Source organism: Lissotriton helveticus, chromosome 5_1, assembly GCF_964261635.1.
Source record: "Lissotriton helveticus chromosome 5_1, aLisHel1.1, whole genome shotgun sequence".
NCBI lineage: Eukaryota > Metazoa > Chordata > Amphibia > Caudata > Salamandridae > Lissotriton > Lissotriton helveticus.
In genome coordinates, this window is record NC_136065.1 from 1,041,742,005 (window position 1) to 1,041,764,347 (window position 22,343).

Sequence of the window (22,343 nt, forward strand, 5' to 3'; positions counted from 1 at the left end):
CCCTCCACGGACTCCTGGCCTACCACCGCAGGTGGCCGATCTGTCACATGGGGCGTGGAAGCCGAAGCAGGCTGTCCCTGTCTCCGTTTCTGACCCTTTTTGGCAGCGGGTTGGGCCATTGTTCCAGGCTCCAACCCAGGCGAACTCCCTCTCCGGGCAGTCGCAGACCGTGTGCTTACACAGGCCCAGTCAGGTGTACCCAGCATCGCAGAATGCATCCGGTATTCCACCTCTCTCCAAGTGTTGTGCTCCATGTCATTCCCCAACAGACAATCAACTGGCACGGCAGGGCTTACGGCAACTCGAAGTGAACCTGCAACCCCTTCCCACTCAAAGGGAACCTCAGCCACTGGATAGTGGCCCATTCTGCCGTCAGCCATCGCGGCGGGGTGTAGTACATTAGGAACAACCTGCTCTGGAGACACCAGTTGACTTCTCACCATAGTCATACTGGCTCCTGTATCTCTCAGAGCCTCCCCTCTTTGGCCATTGATGGTAACCCATTGCCCATACTTGATAGTATTTGGGGGCACCTGGATCTTTGGCACCATCTCCCGCTCTCCCAGGGACACTAAGGTGACACCCGCCCACTCACCCCCCTTATCTAAGGGCAACTCCTCCCCGAGCGCTACACTAGCTACTCCCGGTGACTTTCCTCCGGTGGGAGGGGGTGGTCTCTTTGGGCATTTGACATCTCCCTTATAATGTCCAACACCACCGCACTCAAAACAGTGGAGAACCCTTGGCTGCTGGCTTTGGCCAGGATTAGGGTTTCTGGGCGGGTTTGCCCTAGGGGTGAAACCTGCTCCCTTACCTTGGAAATTATTTTGGGGACCTTTGGAGAACTCCTTCTTTTTATCTCCTCCCTCTTTCTTCTGGGGGGCGCCCTGTCCGGCTTTTTGAGAATCCCCTCCAGTCCCCTTGGAGGACACCCGGGTACTTGCCCAAGTGTCCGCCTCCTCTGCAAGCTTCCGGGGATCGGTCAGCTTGCTGTCCACCAGGTGTTGGCGCAACTCGGGAAAACATTTCTCGAGGAGGTGTTCTTTCAAAAATAGATTGTACAGCCCCTCATAGTCTTTTACCTCGCTGCCCTTGACCCAACCCTCCAAAGCTTTCTTGGCGTAGTCTAAAAAGTCTACCCAATTCTGGTTACTCATTTTGTGACTTCCCCTGAATTTTTGTCTGTACCTTTCAGGGGTAAGTCCAAACTTTTTCACCAGTGCCACCTTCATGGCAGGGTAGTGGGTTTGCTCATCCTGCTCCAGAGCCAACAAGGTGTCTCTGCCAGCAGGTGGCATGTATTTATACAGCCCACCTCCCCAGTGAGTTTCTAGGATCCCGTGAGCCCTTAAAGAAACCTCGTAAGCGGCCAACCATTTGGCAATGTTATCACCTGGAGTGTAACTAGCGATGACATCTTTGGGTAAATAGGGTCTGGATTCCCTGGTGTCTACTTTCTTTTCGCTGCCACCATTGTCTGGATTGGGAGACCTACGGATGAGAGCTTGTAAGTCCATCTCCTTGATGGTTCGCTCATGAGCTAACCTCCTTTCCTCCCTTTCCATATCCATCCTAGCTAATTCTAGCTTCATTCTCCTCTCCTCCCTCCTATCTTCTAGCTCGGCTTCAGTTAAACCCTTCTCCGAGACGCTGCTGCCCACCCTGGGAGGTGTCTTGGAACCTGTCAGTAGATTTCCCCCCTCCGCTTGGTACAGCATTGCAGTCTCAACGACAGTGTCCCTGTCACTCCCTTCTGATTCTGGTACCTCCCCGGAATGAGCCTCCACCCATGCCCGTATGCTTGTCAGCAGCTCGCCTTTCCTGGCACCCTTTTTAAAAAACACATTTTGCTGCTGACACCAGTCCTTTAGTTGGGTCACAGTATAGTTATCCAGCTCTTCCACATTTATCTCCATTTTTACTAGAGTATAAACTTTTCACACAGGAAGTAACCAAAAGTGTCCTGGGGTCAACCTCCACCCACCACCAGAAATAAATTTAGAAAAAACAAAATTTAAATTAGGAGGGCCGCAAGGAGAAAACTCCTGGTGTAGGTTAGTGTATTGCGTTGAATTACTAGTGAGTAGCTGCAACCAAGTCAGTAATCCCACCGCTAGGCACCAAATGTTGGAACTGGGGTAGCCTGGCCTAGGGCAAGACATAAACTTCAGAGGCACAGTGTTAAGGTTGCCGACCACCCAAAAGTAAAACCACGCAATATCACACAAAAGAAAACGCTACACCAAAAATTTGGAAAAATAAGTACTGTTTTATAAAAATAATATACTCTGTTCTCTTATACGTTTAGCATTTACAGTTCAGTACTTTACAATAAATCAAGTGAAGAGCAATCCACTAGAGTTTTGGGAGAGAAAACTATCATACAATATAAGCACAAGAAGATATTATTGAATTAATAGTAAACTAATCAGCAGTAACTTTCATTACATTTAGATATCATGTACGTCAGTAGTGCCACCTCCAGGAATGTGAACCTGCTTCAAGAGCTATTGTCAAAAGAACATGGCATCAGACACCAACCTTAATTAACTTCGGTTTCTATAACTACAGTTATCTAGTTTCTTCACTTGTCCCCCTCTGTAATGAAAGCAAACATCATAACCAGCAATATTACTCAGTTCATCAATCTGGCAATTTTATCTTGCCTCAGTAACCAGGGAGGCTTTCTTGTAAAGGTTAAGTACTTTGGGAGATTTCCCCCCAGTCTCAAGACCACAGTATCGTTAAACCTGTCCCTGAACTCACACTAGGGACTTGTTCACAGTATTTTAGTTGTAGGACCTTCCTTTCTTGTGGTCCAGTCTCTACTAACCCAGATCCCCCACCTTACTTGTGATGCAGCGTTGGAAGCTGGAGCTCACCGCTGATGGTCTCTTTTTCAGCGCCGCCTCCTCACCAGCCCGGCCACACAGGGTTACACAGGCGCTGGGAAGGGGTCGCGCTGCTCCGCTCCCGCTAATACTCTTCAGAAGGAAGGGGGCCGCTGGGGGTTTCAGGCTGATTTCAGAAAGGGGGCCGATGGGGGTTTCAGAGATCTCCCTACCCGCTCGCGCTCACTTCACCGCAGGGCGCTCGAGCCGGGGGGAGAGAAGCTCCTCTGTGTAGCGACCGCCGAGGGACTCTCAGCGTCTCTCCTCACACTGGAAGGGGTCGCGCTGATCCTCCAGACATGCGCGACGCTCCCCTCGCTCCCGCCTGCACTAATCCAGCACCGCCTCACGGAGCCTGACAGCGCCACTGGGCATGCGCGAAAGAGAAGTGTCTCACCTCCTGAGACCGCGCTGATCGTCTGACGCTGCTCTTCCACTGGGCACTTGACAAGGGCTTTCCCCAGTCCGCTTCTCACCACAGGGCACACAAATTCGGCTCCACAACGGCGCCGCTCGCCCAGTACCAACTTGGGGGTTTAGAAGGGCGGAACAGCCCGTTTTCTCCTGGCTTCTGCTCTCCTCAGTGGCGCTCCACCACAGCAGGTGAGAGGTGACGCTCCAGGGAATCAGGGACCAGGGGACAGTCCAACTCAATTACCAGTCTCTGGGCAGAGGACTGCGCTCCGCAGCGCTGCAGTCTCCTTCTCCTATGGGCTTCCCCACTATTAGTTAGAAAGGGGGCAAGCTAGGCGCCCAGGGTCTCCAGCAACTTCTCACAGCGGGGCCAAGACAAGTAACCAACAGGGGAATAGTGGGTTAAACCAGCAAAGCAGCCTCCCAGTTCAGGAGGTCAACCCTGAGTCCAACCTCTTCCCACCCTCAGCTACCACCTGTCCTCCAGCTGACTTCCACAGGTAGACAAAATGGCTGCCCCGCATTCCGCCTTTTATAGGCTGCCCTTCAATGGTCCAGCATGGACCAGAAGGTTCTGGAATGCCCTATGTTAAGCTATGGCCAAGTTCTAGGTGCGACAGTTGGGGCAGTTGGTGGCCACCATTTTAGGTGGTGCCAACTTTCCTGTCAGAACAGGCCTCTGGGCCTGAGGTAAAAGATTATGGGGGGAAGAAAGAACACCTATCCCCTTGACCAACACCTAAAAAAATAGTAGACAGAAAAATATTAAGGGTATGAGGGGCAAAAAGGGGACAAAATAAATAATAATGAGGAGGGACTGCGCAAAAAATCCAGACAGGTCTAACAGGCATGTTTTTACTAGACTTGTCCAAATAAACTTCTGCCCCAAAGTCTATAAAACAGTCAAATAGCCCATTAATACAACCAAAGGCAGGAACTCTACTAAATAAAAGAAAACAGTTGATAAAGTAACAGATACGATCCTCAGCTGACTGATGATCTCCATCTTTTTTTAGAGTGATTCCATGTTGAGTACAGCATAAGAACATATGCATTCTGTTAGTTGAAAGTTATATATTTTGGTCTGTTAAGGGAAATATTGGGTGTGTTAACAAAAAGTTGGGACTAGTATTGTTTGAGAAAAAAATTAAGGCTTCTTTGGCCGTTGGTAAATGACATTTTCGTACGTACATTGGTGAAGCCAGACGTAAATGCATAACTCTTTCCTAATGTAAATGACATTCTAGACTCACATGACACCAGTTTAACTCAGCTAAAAAATAACGAAACATTGATACCGACCACACTCACATAAGAGGTTCCAGGTACACCATATGGGAGCTTAAACACCATTTTGTCATTTTACATTAAAATAAAATGCATAGAGAGGTAAATTTGCATCAGATGTTTGTTCTCCCCATCAAAATTAAATGAGGAAAATTATATTTTACTATGCGAAATTGGAATGCTTAAAGAAGGCAGGCTAACTCTGATGCTTGGATTCGAAGCGTAAGCACCATGGGGCATATTATCAAGCATAGGTGATAAAATTATCGCCGCTTTATCGGCAGGAAACTGCCGCTAAAGCAGCGATAATGGGCTTGATAATAGGCCCTTGTGAATTGCCATAGCAGCCCAGGTTCTGGTGTTAACTTGGGCTGCTATGGGAATTCACAAGGGCATATTATCAAGCCCATTATCGCCACTTTAGCAGCAGTTTCCTGCCGATAAAGCAGCGATAATTTTATCGCCTGTGCTTGATAATATACCCCAAAGTTCTATAACGAGGAAAAAACATATTGGGGCTATTCAGACTTTATTCTATGCATAGGATAGGTATGACAAGTGTAAACTTCACATCTTTGTGGCAGAGCCTCCCTGTAAAATATGTAAGAGATGAAGGAGAGGGTATTGAATGTGGTCAATTGGGTTATTTATTGGAACGACCAAAAAGATTCCAAACAGTACAAAAAACTGTATAGAGAGAGTTATCGTTATTTCAGAGCAGACAGGAAGAGGTTCCAACAAGCAAATCAGAGGAAAGTGTATTGTTACTGTCTCAATCACGGAGAGCTGCCATGATCGTGCAACTGTTGCATCACAGCTCTCACAAAAAAAGATTTAAGGGCCTAAATCTCTGTAGAATGGGAGAAAAGTAGGTGCCAAAAGATATAGTGATCCACATACGCCAGGTATACCACAAGTTTACTTGATCAAAGGTTTGGTTCTAGATAGAGCAGGGTTCTCCAAAGTGAGTCCTGAAGGGCCAGATCCATGTCAGAGTTTTAAGATAACTGCATTTATGTAAATGGGAATGTGCTAAAAATATGGCCTGGATTCGGCCCTCCAAGACTGACTATGGAGAGCTCTTTTCTTGAGTATGAAGCCATAGTGGGTGGATCATTGTGCAATTAAGAATGTTTGCTCCTTTTTGAGCTCCCTGAGCCGCCATCTATTCTATGATTTCCATAGTTCACCTAAGGGCTCTTTATGCTCTGGGCTATGAGGGTATGAGAAACAACCATGAGGAATTACCGGATTGGGAGCAGATTTCAAAGTGCTTCACAAATGGTGTGGCTAGGGGGTCCAGTTGCAGGAAGGAAGGCAAGCTGGGGTGTCAAGCAGCTGTGAAGACTCCTTGACGTGTGCCCAGGGTGCCCATGCCAACATGCTAAAAGAAAAGACTTGGAGCATTCATGTGGTTGATGGTGGGAGAGCAAATTTAACTTGGGGCCAGCACAATACTTTGGTATCTGGAGTCATCTGTTGAACAGAGCCAAAGAGAAATAAAAGAAACTCTGGATTCAATGGTGAAGAATGCAGATAAAGTGGAAAAAAACATTTGCCACAATGGAATCAGGGCTTGAAGGAATGGAGACAAAAGAACTGGTGATTGAAGCCTTGAGGACAATGTTAGAATGCAAGGTGCTCAAACTAGAAGGTAGAACCAATGGAACAGAGAAGATTTCAGGAGAATATGCAGCTTTCCAAAGCCTGGTTGCTACTGCCATGTGTACTCTGGAGAACAGGAAGCACGTGATTGAAAATCCTCGGAGAAAGGTTAACGTCCAAGCTATTTGTTTTCCTGACATACTGGGGAATCAACTATTGTGATGATGCATTCTTTTTTCATGACCATCTAACACTCCCAGGAGATCATGGGCTGAATATGGGCCAGAGAGTTTATAGGTTGCAATCCAAGGTATTGACCCCGAGTGCATCCTTAATGGGTGGAACCAACGATTTGGATGTTAGAGACCCAATACTGTTTCAAAGCAGATTTAATAAAAGGTCAGCCTCCAGGAGGATGGGATAGAGTGTCTTCCTTTCCGTACAATGGAATTCAGAGCTGAGAAGGAAGGGGGCGTTGTAAGGTCTTTATAGAGAAGTGCCGCGCTTGGGGGCAAGAGCTACATAGGTGTTCACATGGTTTGAAAGTAGGTGCTTTTCTGATATGTCCTTGTTGCCCAGTCCAAATCATAGTCTTTACCATAATGTATTCAGCCGGGTTCCTCTCGTGCAGGACCTGACTGCATGGTCTCATCACATCTCCAGAACGGATATCTAAGCCGATTCGGCATAAAATGTGCGTATGTAAAGTTTACAACAAGATCTGCGCCTTCTATGTTTATGTTTCTGATGACCAGAAGTGCTGTGCATGATTAAAACAGCCTTCTGTAACTAGTCTTGTTCACAGATTCTGTTCAGCCAGCAAGAGAACTAAAGTTAAGGAAGCAGAAGTACCACAGTCCAACCTATTAACTGCAACACCTTGTGTAACTGAATTGTAACATTCTTCTTCAAAGCTGAGCAGAGAAAAGCTACCCATGGTGTCATTTGGCCTAAATTTACACAACCTTAGTTTAGCCTCATAAACCAGCCACATCTCACTCATTATAGCTATTATTTGACAGAAGTCAAAAGTACAGATCAAAATAGTTTGCATTATAAATAACTGGCTAAAGATAGTAATCTTTCACATTAAAATTAACAACATAGAAACACGTGTTTTAACTTATACATATAAATATAAACATCTGTAAATGAGAGACCACCGACGTAGAAGAGTACATTTAAGCTGGTTATAATAGTTGTATCTTGCAACCACACTACAGGCGCCAATTCCAAGTACTGCTAAAGCCCTGCAGAGTGCAGACCCTCCAACAACTGAAATTGATCGAGAGCTCACTAACCTTCCAGTGCCTCGGAGTCGAGAGTCTCGCCTAGCCGCTGCAGTAGTCTGGCCCGGGCTGCATTCTTTTTGTGTTTTTTCCCTTCGTAGTGCTGCTGAGCCATGAGCGGGTTGTTGAACCAGGCTCTGCAAAGGTTGCAGAACTTCCCAGAATCGCTGCCATTCATGGAGATCCAGGCAATTTCACAATCACTTGGGGTGAGCTCGGGCTCAGGAGGCTCTTGAGAGGGCTCTAAGGAGGTAATTCAACAGGCATAAACCATCAGCAAACACAGGTATGGCCTTCCGCACATTTATATAATATCTAACACAATGAGAAAATGGCAAGGTATCTAATGAATAAGGCATTAAGAATAAAAGTATCTATTTGGGATCTGTGGAAAAAAACAAGTAATAATTTTTCGTCTGAGAAATTTAGTTTAAACAAGTATTAATATTTTCACAAATCTCTCCCAGAAAAAAATTACAGAGACCAAAATTAGAAGGATTTCCTACAGATGTGTATTGATCAATCCTTCTCCACCAACACAATATACAAAGATGTAGATTGTGGAAGTTAAGATCGCCCCATCTAATTTGATGTAAACCTCAACGCACACATCTTCATTTACTTTCTGCAGTCGTTTTGGTGGTAATAGTGCACTTGCCAAAAACCTGTAAGGTCAGGTGAGATATTTTTCCAGAGCTATATTACCTCAAAATTTCTAGTTTGGCTCATAGGAACAGCAGCTAATGTCAACTGCGCTGTTTCCCAATCTGAGTTATAAACCTCAGAATTATAGTAATTTCTTCACACAAATTCCACCAGGTTTCAACTCGCAAATTTTGTGTGGGATTTGTTATTGTTGCAAAGGTCAAATTGGAGCCATTGCAACTGGAAATTGTCACTTTGAAAAGTACAAAACCAAATAATGATTCAGTAACATGCTACCGAATAGGAATTTGTGATCGCAAAAGTAAATACTGAATTTGTTTTCGGAAGGGGTGTTTAAACAGCGTCTTTTACGAATACCAATTCCTTAAGTTATGTATGAATGTTTTCTGACCGAAATCCGGTAGCAAAACATTACTATTTTACCACCAAATCAAAGAAGGTGGGACTACCTACTCCCATAAAAATGATATTAAAATGTTTTTTTTTTAAAGCATCTCTTTTCCTTGTATGAAATGGGTTGCATTTAAAAAAAAAAAAAAAGATTGCTTTATTGAAAAGCAAACATAGACATGGTGGTCTGCTGACCCCCAGCAGGCCACCATGCCTTTTGTTTTGACCAGTCTAACTGGGTCTCGATTTGCAAACTACCTCATGCATATTCATTTTGGGAACTAACCTATTAATACATTCGTTGATTCGCAAAACGCCAAGCCCTTTGCAGATGTTTTATACATTCCAAATAATAAACCCTAATTAAAAGTAAGTATTTGTCGCAATTTAATATTTCGTACTTGCAACATTAGTGCATGAGGCCTTAATGTGTCATTATCACACTAGCAATAACCCACATTTTGAAAGCTAACTGCTATTTGCTCCTGAATCAGGGTTTCCAGCTCATTTAGAGAGAGGCCCTAGGATGGTTTTACTCCAGCTCAGAGCCTGCTAAAACAACTTTGAAGAAGTGATGATACTTCCCTAACCAAGGCTTTCCAATGTGCAAGAATTGGTAGCCTTTACTGGCTTGATTTATCATGACCTAGGCTTTGTTAGTCCATTTGTATGTAAGGAGCTGAACAGTATTAACATAAAAATATCCAACCCATACTTGCCTAATGCAAGTGGTAAGATAGCTAGGAGAGCTGAGTGTTCATTGCTCAAGTCTATAGGTAACATGTAGTTGCAAGTTTAAATCTTGTCATGCCCACATGCTCAATCATCCTTCAAAGGTTGGTATGATTGAAATGAATATGTTCTTTCATTTATCACAGCTAAAACAATGTATTACATTATTTTACAACATTTTTAACAAACTCAAACTACGTCCAAATACAATTACTTTTAGGAAAACACAACTGATCTTGTAAATATTAGCCAAAGAAACATCAGAACTGATAGAGCAAGATTTCGCATATTACGCGACTTGCTTGAGTCATGAACCTCGAATCTGTTATAACCCGGTAACAAAATTGTATGTTGTACTAATTTTCCTTTATTTTTTGAATGCGCGTGTATCTTAGTGATGCTTGCCTATGTGTTTTACTAATACGATTAATCTGTGTCCTTAAAATGGCCGCCGTTTGGAATATTGCTTCTGCGCATGCGTTAGTCACACTCACGTGATGTGACGTAGTTGTAATTCTGGAGGGAAAGGGTGCGCATGCGTAATAGCCACAAGATGGCTGCTTATGTATTAACGTGGTGAAGCTTGTGCAGATGCTCTCGTGTTATTGTGTATTGCACTAATATAAACCCGCATAGTATATTTTTATAGTGATAAACCATAAGTATACAATCATGATGGGTAGTATATTCATTTATTTCTATGTTTTAATTTGTTTTCGCTTACTTTTCATGTACCACGATAACTGGGGGGTCTGAATGAGCCGGGAACCATCTTGAAGGTCCCTTCTGCGCATGTCGCGCAGCCAGGGAGAAATGTCCTTGAGCAGTGGAACTCAGCCAGCTGGCAGCCACAGTCAAGATGCTCCTGCGAAAGCCACCTCTGACCTAGGAGGATGGAGCAGAATTTGTTCTTCGTTTGTAACAATTGTAATTCTTCATTGTATTCTGTGAAACTTTTTGTGGGAACCCCAATCCTGCTAGGCGGATCCCTAGAATTTAAATTTGGGCTTACAATAGTCTGTTCTGATTGGTGTGTTAACCTAGCCTACTTTGGGACCAATCGAAATTGTGGATTCTGACACTGTGCAACATTGGGGGGTGGTACACTGACCCGAAAACAGTATATCTAGCCTAGGTTCAGCTAGGGAAATTGTCCGACTTGTCTGAATAGCTGACCTGTCACTGACCCAACGCACTCAATAGGTGACTGAATTTACAGGGCGCTGCGGAGCACTCTGTCCGAAATTGACCATAGACTTTAAGGGTTTTCCTAAACCTTAAGTGCTGGCGGAGCACTTTGCTGGGGAATTCGCTAACCCAATCGGGGTTCTGACTGATAGCTGCAGAGAGGGTGGAGCGCAGGCGTTGCTTTCAAACTGCGGGTGCTGGTTGTGCCTTGGTGGTCCTGTCCTGATCCTAATCTGGGTTTCCTGTCCTGTCCTGGGGTGTCCATTCTGCACCTGCTGTCCCATTGATGACTGCTGTTCCTTGGGGTATTTCCTGTCCTTGACTGATCCGTGGCCAGGGTTGGTTTTCACACCATTCTAGGTAAATATATAGATAGGGCTGAGAACTCTATACTGCACCTTTCTATTTTCTGTCTTTGCTTCAATAAAGACATACCTTTGCACATGTTATAATTTCCATGTTTTTCGCAATCTACTATATGAATGACCATTGCATTTTTCATAGCATGTTCCTATGTTACCCTACCTTTTAGAGCACAATTCTCTCCATACTGTTTATGAATTTAGATGTGGTTCATAGTTTCTCCTGAATCCTATTTTTGAAATAATAATATTAGAATTAGAGCGTGTTCCACTTCTCACCCTTTCGATAGATGTATAGGATTCCTAATTTTCCACTCGTTTCCATGAAGTACGTCCCAATAGTATAATTCTAGTACATGCAATAAGTTTGCTCATTTATTGATGTCTATTCTTGAGTTTCAGTTTTAAGTCTACTTAGCGTGTTCCCTGTCGCACTATTTACAAAAATTTAAATGATTGCCCTTACACTTTTCCTGTATGGTTATGTTCTTTTCGTTATCTTGATTATCGATTGCCTTTTAACTGTAAGCCTAATGCTCTCAGAAACTGATTTCTAGATAAAACCTTTAAAACTTCTCAGTTGTCCGTGGTCATTTTATGAATATCAAAGGTATTTAAAGTTGGGTTTTGTATTTTGCCTACCTTTCTTCACAGCTAGCTCCCTGATCCATTGTGGTCATAGGTACCCGTAACGGTGGATTGGTAAGTCGGGTACACTAGAATAAATAAGAAGGAATCAGGGTTGCTGATGGTAGATTTGTGAGGTCGCCTGATTAATGTATATGGTGATTTGAAATCTATGGGCCCGAAATCTATATGGTGAAATTGTTGGTCGGGTGACCCACGATCTCTATCAGCAGAACTATAAAAATATTAATATGCAAATCTATAACAATTGTCAAGAGTACAATTGGTAGTGTATGATATTCTTTCCACAAAAGCTCTGCTTTAAAATCAGAGCAAGTGCCCACCGTAGATCTACTATCCCATATAGAACACAGGTTCTTGCTGCACCAATACCACCTATAGTATAGCTATTTAAAAGTAACTATACGCACTTTGCTTAGTGTTTTAACGTACCTCTGAGCCATGTGAGTTATAGCAAAAGATTCAACTTGATGATAAAAAAGAGAAGCTAGAGTCTGATTGGGTAGATTGAGAAGCCAGGTATGTTAGACACCACACACAGCTCATTTTCTGTATTTAGTTCAGGTGAAAGCTGACAACTCCTAAATAAAGATTGCAGCAAAAGGCAAGAAATCTATAACATGATCTACTTTTTTGCATTAATTTTCAGCAATTAATCAGTGTATGTTGCTGGTTGCAGCGGGCACACCCTAAAATGCTAATAAGCACAACTCTAATGTAAATCGTTCATGGCCATCATACGTTTGCTTGGCAGGTTCCACATCTAACTTTTGAAACATTTCTACAAACTACACTTCTGTACTTGTACTTTGTAATTAACTACTTTCCAGGGATTAAAGATTACTTGTATCTTTACCCTTCAGCCCCAAGTCATAGGATTATTCCAGCATTTTATTCATAATAAGATTTGATGCAGTGTAACTATATGATCAACTGCATACTACCCCATTCTGCAGGCAGAGAAAAAACTACTGGTTTACAAGATCCTGGTAGCTTGTCTACCCCAGGCTCCTGATCCAGTTCCTGTTTAATGCATTGCCTTGGCCAGTGCCAAACTTGGCGGGGGCACCCTTTGCATGACAGGCTGAAGCGACAACATGATAACTCTGGTGGTTACAGCAGTTGAATGAGAGATATGTAATTTGTCTAGTCAGTTTTGACACATGATAAGGTAGCATAGTGGGTTAATGTTCCTGCTGCAAACCGCAACGTGTAACATGCAGAAAACAGGTTTGTATTTTATGTAGATAGCTCAATGGGTTACAGCTTTTGTTTAAGAACTCCTTTTGTTACTTTGAGTTCATGAATTGCAATCCTACTAAAATAGCACATTGACCTATAAACTCAATGAAAGTGCTACATACAAATTGTCAGCATAGGTTTTGAAAGTTATTGTTTTTCCTCAATCTCTCATTGTTTTACGATTGCTAAATAGAGTTCCATGGGTTAATAATATACTTGTATTATTAGCACACCACAAATCTTAGCGATATGTTTCAAATCCTGAGTTTATAGGGTGGATTTAGTAACACTCTTCAGCTGGTTTGTATCACAAAAGTGACACAAACCTGGTTCACGGTGCTGTTCTGGAGGTTTACTTTCCAGTGCAAATCCCGAATTACATTGGAAAGTAGCCCTAAAGTAACACAAAGTTACCATGCTCTACTTTGCATCAAGGAGTACCACCATGGGTTGGAAGTTTTAAATAATTTTTCCATTATCAACAAACTTCCTATCTCCCCTCATGGGGTAACCATCCCCAACAATCAGGCTAAGACAGAAACAATTTACTATGTCTTTCCAATTTTAGATGTGCTCACATCACTTGTGTTTTAAGTGCCTAACATGGGTGAGTTATGGCTTTTGCAATTGTACAAATAATTACTTGTCATTGGTATTACCAGCTGGTTGACTAACATGGGGGTTTATTTCCCAAAAATATGCATTTTGGGGCAACTTTGTGAGTATTCCCCCTTTTTTCATTAAATATTGGTTTAACACTTGTGTGGGAGGTAATGCATGTCCTGCTCTTGTAAAAAAGAAAGAAGAAGGAGACAATCAAAAAGAAAAGCTTGATTTCCCCGCAAGAAGACTAAGTTGTAATGCTAAAGTTGAACCGTACCATTATCTTCATCATTCTCTAACAGCAAATGGGTGCCAAAAGAGTTGTTTTTAACTGACCTCTGACCTTAGAACATCAGCCTTCTGTACACCACAAATATTCAGTTTGGCTCCCATTTCATTTGAGCTCTATGTAGAACTCTTATGTCACCTCCACCAAAATATGGTGTTTGCTTGAGCCAATATGATGATGACATGTAGCTAAAAATTGGACTGTTCCAAAGCCTTCTTACCCTAACCGACTATCTATCCGAATTCTTAAACTGGACAGAAAAGAGATCCTGGAGGAGCGAGGAGAAAGACCATCAAGGAGTATAGGCAGCTTACAGATGTGGAATAAAAAAAAATCTAACAGAACAGAAAAAGCCTGGAAAAGAACAAAGGGTTCTCATTGACTGGTGAAATAGACCAACTCTTAGAGATGGCGGAGAGAGGGGTTACCATGAGTTAGCATGGGCCTGTGTAAAGACCAGACTGGCATGTTTTGCTACTCTTTGACATATATGGAAAGTGATGCATTTAGCAAGAGGTGCAGTGGAGCACCTTGTATCCGATTAAATAACTATTCCTATGAAACCCAACAAAGCTGAGGTCATACAAATAACAGGCCCCAAAAGAGGTTCCCGTGCAAAGACATGGAAAGATGCATTAAGGGACTTCAAGTTCATTCAGAACTTGGAACCTATAAAGTAAGAAGATAAGGTAACAGGAAAATATGTGAAATTAAGAAGTTCGAGATTCATGGTGCTTCAAAGGAGAATGTTTGTTTCTGCTATTTTGACTTCCTTAGATGTCTGACTTTTAGCAGGTGGTTTAATGAGATGTGTGTCTTGAAAAAATATAAGGCATTTGAACTGGTGCCTGGGCCAATTGCCATGAGGTTGGATCAACTAAGACAGTTGTTACGGGTAAGGGTTAAATGTTATTGTTTACATACGTTTCAACAAAAAACGGTTCTGTGTAAATTATGTGCCAGAAACAAGTAGATGTCAGATAAAAATAGCATCAAGGTTAAAGAGCTATAATATTAATCTAAAGAAATTAATAGATAATGGAAAATGAGAGAGAGTAATTCTTTACACAATGAAGAAAAATATGGAACACACCCTAGCAGATGCTATGTTGCAAATAACAGCAATTAATATTATGAAAGAGGCACAGATGATGCAAAGAAGTGTGGCTGATTGTGGCGTTGAAGCAAAAAGACCATACAAGGTATATGCGACATTACAGTAGTAAACAGAAACTTGAACACATTAAATGATAAACATTACTGGTATCATGATTTCAAAGTATACCCTGAATATTCTTCTATGAAAACAACAAACTGAGTTGCACTGCTTGTCCTCTGCTGCCTTAGCCACTGCTGGGGGCAACATAGGAAGGAGGAAAAGGAAAGAGGCAGGGAGAGAGAGAGAGTCTATGTGTGGAGGTGCTAATTTAATTTTCAAACTTTTCTGTAGTTTTCTCCCATTCTCTGACTATTTTCTTAATGTTACTCTTCATATAGAACAGCATATACTTTAGGACATCTTTATTCCTCAGTCATTCTCCTCGTCCCTCACTTCTTATCCCTCAGTTCTCAACCTTCAACCCTATCCCTAATTTCTCAAGTGTCCCTCCCTACTACTCATCTCTTATTTTGCATTCCTCACTTCTCATCTCTCACTCTTCCCTCATTTTTCAGTCCTGCTCCCTGATTTAATACTGCATTCTTCATCTCAGCCCTCCTCGTTCATCCTTCACTTCTACTCACTGAGTCATCATCCATCAGTCCTCACTCCTCATACCTTAATCCTCATACATCACACCTCACTCGTTATCCCTCTGACTTCCAACAAGAATTTCTCACTCCTTGTTCCACACTCATTGTTCAGTGGATATTACATTTCTAATCTATCACTCTTTATCCCTCGTTCCTTATACTTCACCTCTCATTTATCAGTTGTAATTCCTCACCACTCCTCCCTACTCATCCCTTAGCACACAAGAGAGGGTCAAATGGACAAATAATGCTAGAGAAGGTGGACAGCCTCATCATTAACTCACTCCTCATTCCTCCACGTCTGATGATAAATAAGTGATCATGTTATAGGTTCTCCTCAGAAGAGACGAGCATTCAAATCTAGAAATGTTTTGCACAGACTCCAACATGAAAGAGTTGTTTTACATTGTTTATTAGATCCAAATGATTTTGTGACATTTATAGAAAGCAAGTATATATTATTTTAAAATTACAGAAAAATGGAAATGCTAATAAATTAACATGCTTAAAAATCGCCATCAATTTAATAAAAACCCTTTTGGTGCACACCATTATCCCAATCTCCTTCTTCACTTTGTTTCCAAAGTAGTAATTATTTCCCTTCTTCTGAATATGACCATCAAATCAATAAAACTTCAACTGTATTGCTATCTCTCAAAATGATGGTGATAGTGTGTTCTAAACATAATAAAACAACAAGCATTGGAAAAAAGTGAAGAGCCAATAGGTATGGTCTTCACAAATATCAAAATATTTCAAAAAATTAAAAGTAAAATAAAAAAATAAGAAAAATTGCTGCATGTTCTTGTAATGGTGAAGAATATTTGGAATAAAGTTATAATTGCCACCTCAAGCAAAACGTACTATAACTCCTGCGCCTCCGTACACAGTGTTGTCAATGTTCTAGCCGGACTAAATTAACTATAACTTCCACCTTTCCTATGCACTGCTGATATGCATTCATATTACATCAGTTACAGCATGTTAAACCATAGTATTCATAACAACACTCATGGCATCTCAAATAAAATCATTTATGAGAACACTGTGCATGGTAGAGGTCTAAGTTATATTTAATTTAGTCTAGCTAGTGAGTTGATAACACTGGGCCAGATGAACAATTAGCAAAATTGCACCTCGCAAATTGCGACTCATTTGCGAGGCTCAGTATGCCATGTACAACAGTGTGTTTAACACTGTTTGCGATTCCCAATGGGGTCACAGATTGCGAGGCTCATTAATATTAATGAGCCTCTCGCAATTTGCGAGCCCATTGCGAATGACAGGCCCTCCCAGGTATGGGGGCCTGCTGGGCTCAGCAGACCACCATGTCTGGGACTTCTTTTTTAATAAAGCAGTTTTTGTTTTTAAATGCAGCCCGTTTTCCATAAAGGAAAACAGGATGCATTTAAAAAAGAAAAATGAAACTTTTCAGTTTCAATTTTTTTAAGGGCATGCAGTGGTCTCTGAGACCACTGCCTGCTCTCAAAAAATATTTTCCAACATACTCACAAAGGGGAAAGGGTCCCCAGGGTATACTGTGAGTGTTTTGCGGCAGCAAATGCGATCGCAAAACACTGGTACGTCGCATGTTGACTCGCTTTTAGGAAGGGAGTCCCCTTCCTAATAGCTAGAGTCGCAAATGCTATTTTGTGTGTCAATGACTAGCAAAATAGAATTTGTACATGCAGTTACCCCTTTTTGCGGCCGCAAATGGCGGGGTTCTCCCGTTTGTGGCTGCAAAAAAAAGGTCGTACATCTGGCCCACTGTGTATGGAGGTACACAAGTTCTATCACCTCACAAATTATAACTTTTTAATATCTAATGTTTGCGTGGTTTAAGTTGTTTTTGGATAGAAATAATAGATTACGTTTTCTTACCGATAACTAATCTTAAGCCTTAGATTTTTCATTGAATTTGTATTTTTTTCTACAAAATTGCTTTCAAGCATAAAATGTTGTTTAATACAGTATTATTTCTTTTATTTTTTCAGTACTGCTGTACTTTCAAGAAAGTTCAAAGATCATTAAGAGTGTTAGGTCATCTGCGTGATCACTGTGCTTTCACTTGTGCTTCCTCCAAAGTACTGCAATGATATATGTGTTAGTACTGTAACTGTAGATTGTGTTTGTGAAGTACACGGGTACTGCAACAGTATTGAGATACTGCCGCAGTATTTTCACTTTTGTAAAACAGCGTTTCATTAGATTAGAACTCTGTCAGTTGTAGGAAACAGGAAATGTATTTCCCTTGGTCCCATTCAATTTGATACCTCCAAAGGAAAAGCTTGGGATCTTAGGCTGAGGGAATATATTTTGTTCTGATGCAACCTTTTCGAGAATTGCAATGGCTGAAGCTGATCCTGTGCTGTTGCAAGAGGAGGAAGCAGAGGTGGAGCGGAGGAAGAAACTACAGGAATCCATTGTATAGGATTTTTTTTCATTGTCATCTGGATGGAAAAAGGTGAATTCTAAACTTGTTGCTTGCAACCTATGCAATAAAGTTATTTCCTGTGGGAACGTGCAACAATACTCATTTTGTATTGCGGAAATGAGAAAACATCTGCAGGCCATTCATTCCATCAGGTTGGAGCATGGGGAAAGAAGGTGTAAGATGGGGTTAGAAGAGGCCCTTTTTTGCCTTTGTTGTCCTCCTGTTTCGAGTTGAGACTATTGTTTTGGCTGGTCATGTTGCCCGCATTAAAAAAAAGTTCAAGAGAAAATATATATTTTTAAAGTTTTAAAACATTTTCACATAAATAAATATCTCAAAAGATAAAGGCTTCTACCAATCTTAACCATACGTTTTTTCAGGTATGACAAATGTCACTAAAATGTATGTTTGGTAGGTGTAATCTAAGATAGACATGTGCCTTATGGTTGCTTCATAGAAGACGGTAAGTTAGTAAAAGACTAGTACATTGATATCTGCTTGTATTTAACATAACACAAAGTCAAGCCAACATTATTTTTCTTTTTATGCGTTTTCATACAAAACTACAATTTCTATTACACTACTATGTCATTTAGATGAAAATGATCATATGGTAGTAGTCATGATGAACTGTTATTTTTTTAAGAACTTTAAAATGTACTTGGCATGTATCAATGTTTCATTTTAAGTTTTCTAGTTTATCATGCTCCACAGGTAGTATGAGTAGATAATGTAAGGTAATTCCTCTGATGTTATGTGTTGCTAAGCCAGTAGAAGCAATAACAACACTAGGCAAATTAGAGCTAGCAACTTCATGCACAAAAGCATTTATTACTTTATTAACAAAGCGTTTATCTGTGTCTGCTTGTCCACTTGCATATTGTAATATAGATTCATACGTTGTACATTCACATATTTCATATGTATGTTGACGTCCATGATCTACAGATTCTTTACTGTAGTTTTACATTTTTAGTTGTTCCCTGTTCAATGAACATACTAAGTTATCTAAGTTATGTGTGCTCTTTGTGACTCGGTTCATTGCATTTAGAACCTCATCCATGGCAACCGCAGCTTCAGCATCAACAATTGGTTGTCCAAGTGGATCAGCAGTCCTGGAAGTAGAAGTAGTATTAGTAGATCGAGTATTGCATTAAACTTCTGCATTAATGTTCTTTTATTCTTCTACTTCTTATTTGAGCATTTGTAAGTATGACGGTTCTCCCATCTCTTGTGGCTTTTATATTCTTTCATTTAATTTTTAAATATATTTTGCTCTTTTGTTTGCTCCCCCTTTCCCCAATACTCTCTTCCCACACACCCTGCTCTATCATTGCTCTTAACTCCTTCCCACATAAGTGTTTTAAATTTGCTTTTTACCTTTGTAGGGCTTAGCAGCTGCAATTTGCTGTTGGGTTTCTGCTTTCTCAAAATGCTCATGTAATCATATTTAAATCTTGCAACCATAAATCGAAACAAATGAGCGGCTGCATCATGAATAATCTGTACTCCTTCATTACAGATATGTGTGCACGCATCTTGATACAGGCATCATGAAACAGGGGCACGTAGAATTGCACACGTAAAATGTTTTTGTTATCTCTCAACCTACTTGAGCCTCCCTCCCTTCTAGTTGGTAAAAGGACTCTCAGTCACTATTCTTCCTATTGCCTTACGTCATCATCGAGCGCTCTCCTGGATACAGCTTCTAGAGGCAGGCTCAACCTTGAGAGTCCCTTTACCACTACAAGGGATGCCGGAGCCAATTGAGAGACAGCTGACACATTTCTGCGGAGTGTGTTCTCTTTTTTTTGATAGTTTAGAAGATAAATCCAAGAGGTGAACCCACAAGAATCTTCTCACTCCCTCTTCTTGATTACAGTGCACCTAATTACGCATGGTGCATGGCAGCCACCTTTCATACGAAACTCATTTCAAGATTTCCGGACATGCGCATGCATGCATCCTGAGACATGCAGTCAAATTTTGTTGTAAACAAGCATTGTTAAAACCAAAAGCGTAGTCATTTAAAGAAGCTACCTATTGGCTTTGCCAATCCTTATTTTTATAAGTAATTTTCATTACTTAAAACTTTCGAAGTACAGCTAATACCATTAGCCCTTCCAATCATCACTATTGAGGAACCAGGAGTGATGGATGAGGGATTTAGAATGAGAAAAGAGGCACAAGGCATAAGGATGTCCTAAAATGGGATGATAGAGGGAGAATGAGTTATCAAGAGCAAGGAATGAGGCAAGAGGAGTGACAACTGATGGATGAAGGATCACCAGTGAGAGGATGAGGCTAGAGATGAGAAGTGACGGCTCCCTATAACCCAGAGATGCGCCTTCAAAGTGGGATGTATCATTTTCAAATCCCTGAATAATAAAAACCCTAAATTCATCGATAACTTGATCAACAGATACACTCCCACTCGCAACTTGCGATCTGCCCATCTGCACCTTCTGGTCATACCCCCCTTCAGGCTAAAATGCGCTGGAGGAACAAGATTCGCCAACTTAGGCCCCAAATTGTGGAACTCTTTACCTCTGGAAGCTAGAGCATGCACAGACCTCATGAGATTCCGTAAACTACTAAAAACGTGGCTATTCAAGCAGTCATACTATTAACATCTCAGTTTAAACACCTTTACATCAGTGCCAAGAAACCAACCTGGTGTACGTGCGCTATACAAATAAAGATTAACATAACATAACGGATGAGGCGTGGGGGACGAGGTTTGAGGAGTGAAGAATGAGAAGTGAGAGATCAAGTGTGAGGAACGAGGATTCAGCAGTGAGGGATAAGGCTTGGAGGATGATGAATGAGAAATAAGGACTCGGATAAGGAGTGAGGGAGGAGGGTCAGTGATGAGGAAGCAAAACGTTCTACAGTTGATGTTGTGCTCTGTAGTGGAGGCTTTCATCAGGCAAAGTGTGCATGCCACGTGCCTTCATCTGGGTATTGTAAGGAATCTTGTAGGAGAGTGCCATTTTCACACTCAGAGACAGACAAATGCTTTTGCAGTATTCCAGTGCCAGAAGCAGAGAAAAATATGAATTAGGATCAAAAAGCAGTGACATGTAAGTGAGCACTGTAATAAAACTGAGAGTGTCAGAGCCAGAAGGGTAGTGATGCTTTGGGCTGTCAGACCACGTTGCCAAAGAGCTTAGGAGTAGATCAGACATCCCAGAACCCCCAAACTTTAAAGGGAGTTCAGAAAAAACCACTCGAGTTGCATAGTTACTGATAAAGGGGCCTCAACGTCTCTAACAGCAAGAGATATCAGCTATGATGTTCATGCACTTTTGAAAATTAAAAAAGATACCGTTAAAGAAGTGAAAGTCAGAATAGGCGAATGGTGTGTAGATATTTATTAGTACTTACCACTTACATTCGCTTGGCTCAAAACTGCCTGCTTCATGCCAGGGCTGTATACACCCCTTGGATGACTGTCGAGCAAGTGCATACATAGCACTTCGCACGTCTGCACAGCTGTACGCTATTCAATTTCTCAATGATCAAATCCATGTTCAATTTCAGCAGTTTAGCCCAGAGCAGTTCCCTGCTAATTTGATCAAAGGCCTGTTTCAAATCAATGCAGCCTTTGATGTCGAATATGAATATATTTCATTGCAGAATAAAATAGGATGAAGGATTGATCAATATTGTGACTTTCGTTGCTGTTCTCGCCGTAATGCAAATGTGTAATGCAATCTGGAGCTAATGTTAGATGGTATAATTAGCTGGTAATATAATATAGTCTGTCACATTGAATAGGGTGTCACCAGTGCGGTGCTTTGCCTGCATGTGGTTCAGGGATAAAAGATGTGTGCTGTGCAACAGGCCTGAATGAAAGGACTTCACAGACCTGGAGGCAGGTAACACTTAGCTCCTCCCCTTAAATAAATTGTGTTAAAGCTCTGAATTTAGGTATAAAACTCTACTCAAAATGTTTAAAACAATCATGGGCATTTTGTAGGTCTATTAAATTCGTTGTAATTTTGCCTACACACCGTCACGCTCGTTGTGGTGTTATAGTTACCTTGCAAAGAGCTCAATTTCTAGGACTTTTTCTCTGCATCACATGCATTGCACTGACTCCTTAGAATGCCTTACCTGCTCTGAATCCAAGCACTAACTGCCCACATGTGACAGCCTTTAAAAGATGCATTCAATTATGTATTCCACATATAAAATAGCTGAGTTCATGCTGTAACTCACTTTACAAACTAAAGGTTGCAGGACTAGAACTCAATGACTCAGAAGTGGCTGAGTGACACTAACACCTGCCAATTAAGGCCTCGATTATGAGTCTGGCAGTTCACGGACCGCCAGCCTTGCAGGGGCACCGCAGTGGCAGTCTCCCGATGGCCCTATTTAAACTAGGGCTGTTGGACCACCATAGCCCGCCGCAGCTGCCAGGGAACCGATGTTCCCTGGCAGTGTTGTGGCAGTCAGGAGTCTGCAGTAAACTTGGCAAGCATATTACGAGTTTCCTCTCCACCGGCGGTCTCATAGAGATTCCTCCTCCATGAACACAGTGGAGGA

The 22,343-nt window shown here is 41.7% G+C and overlaps 1 protein-coding gene across 1 annotated transcript in view; it reads right to left on the reverse strand.

The window, feature by feature from the left end:
• LOC144753478 (zinc finger matrin-type protein 4-like) overlaps positions 1-22,343 on the reverse strand; it is a 915,282-nt gene that overhangs the window by 489,654 nt on the left and 403,285 nt on the right. Inside the window, exon 4 of the mRNA XM_078641153.1 lies at positions 7,499-7,729. Coding sequence (XP_078497279.1) covers positions 7,499-7,729 — 231 coding nt within the window. The remainder of the gene's footprint in view (positions 1-7,498; positions 7,730-22,343) is intronic.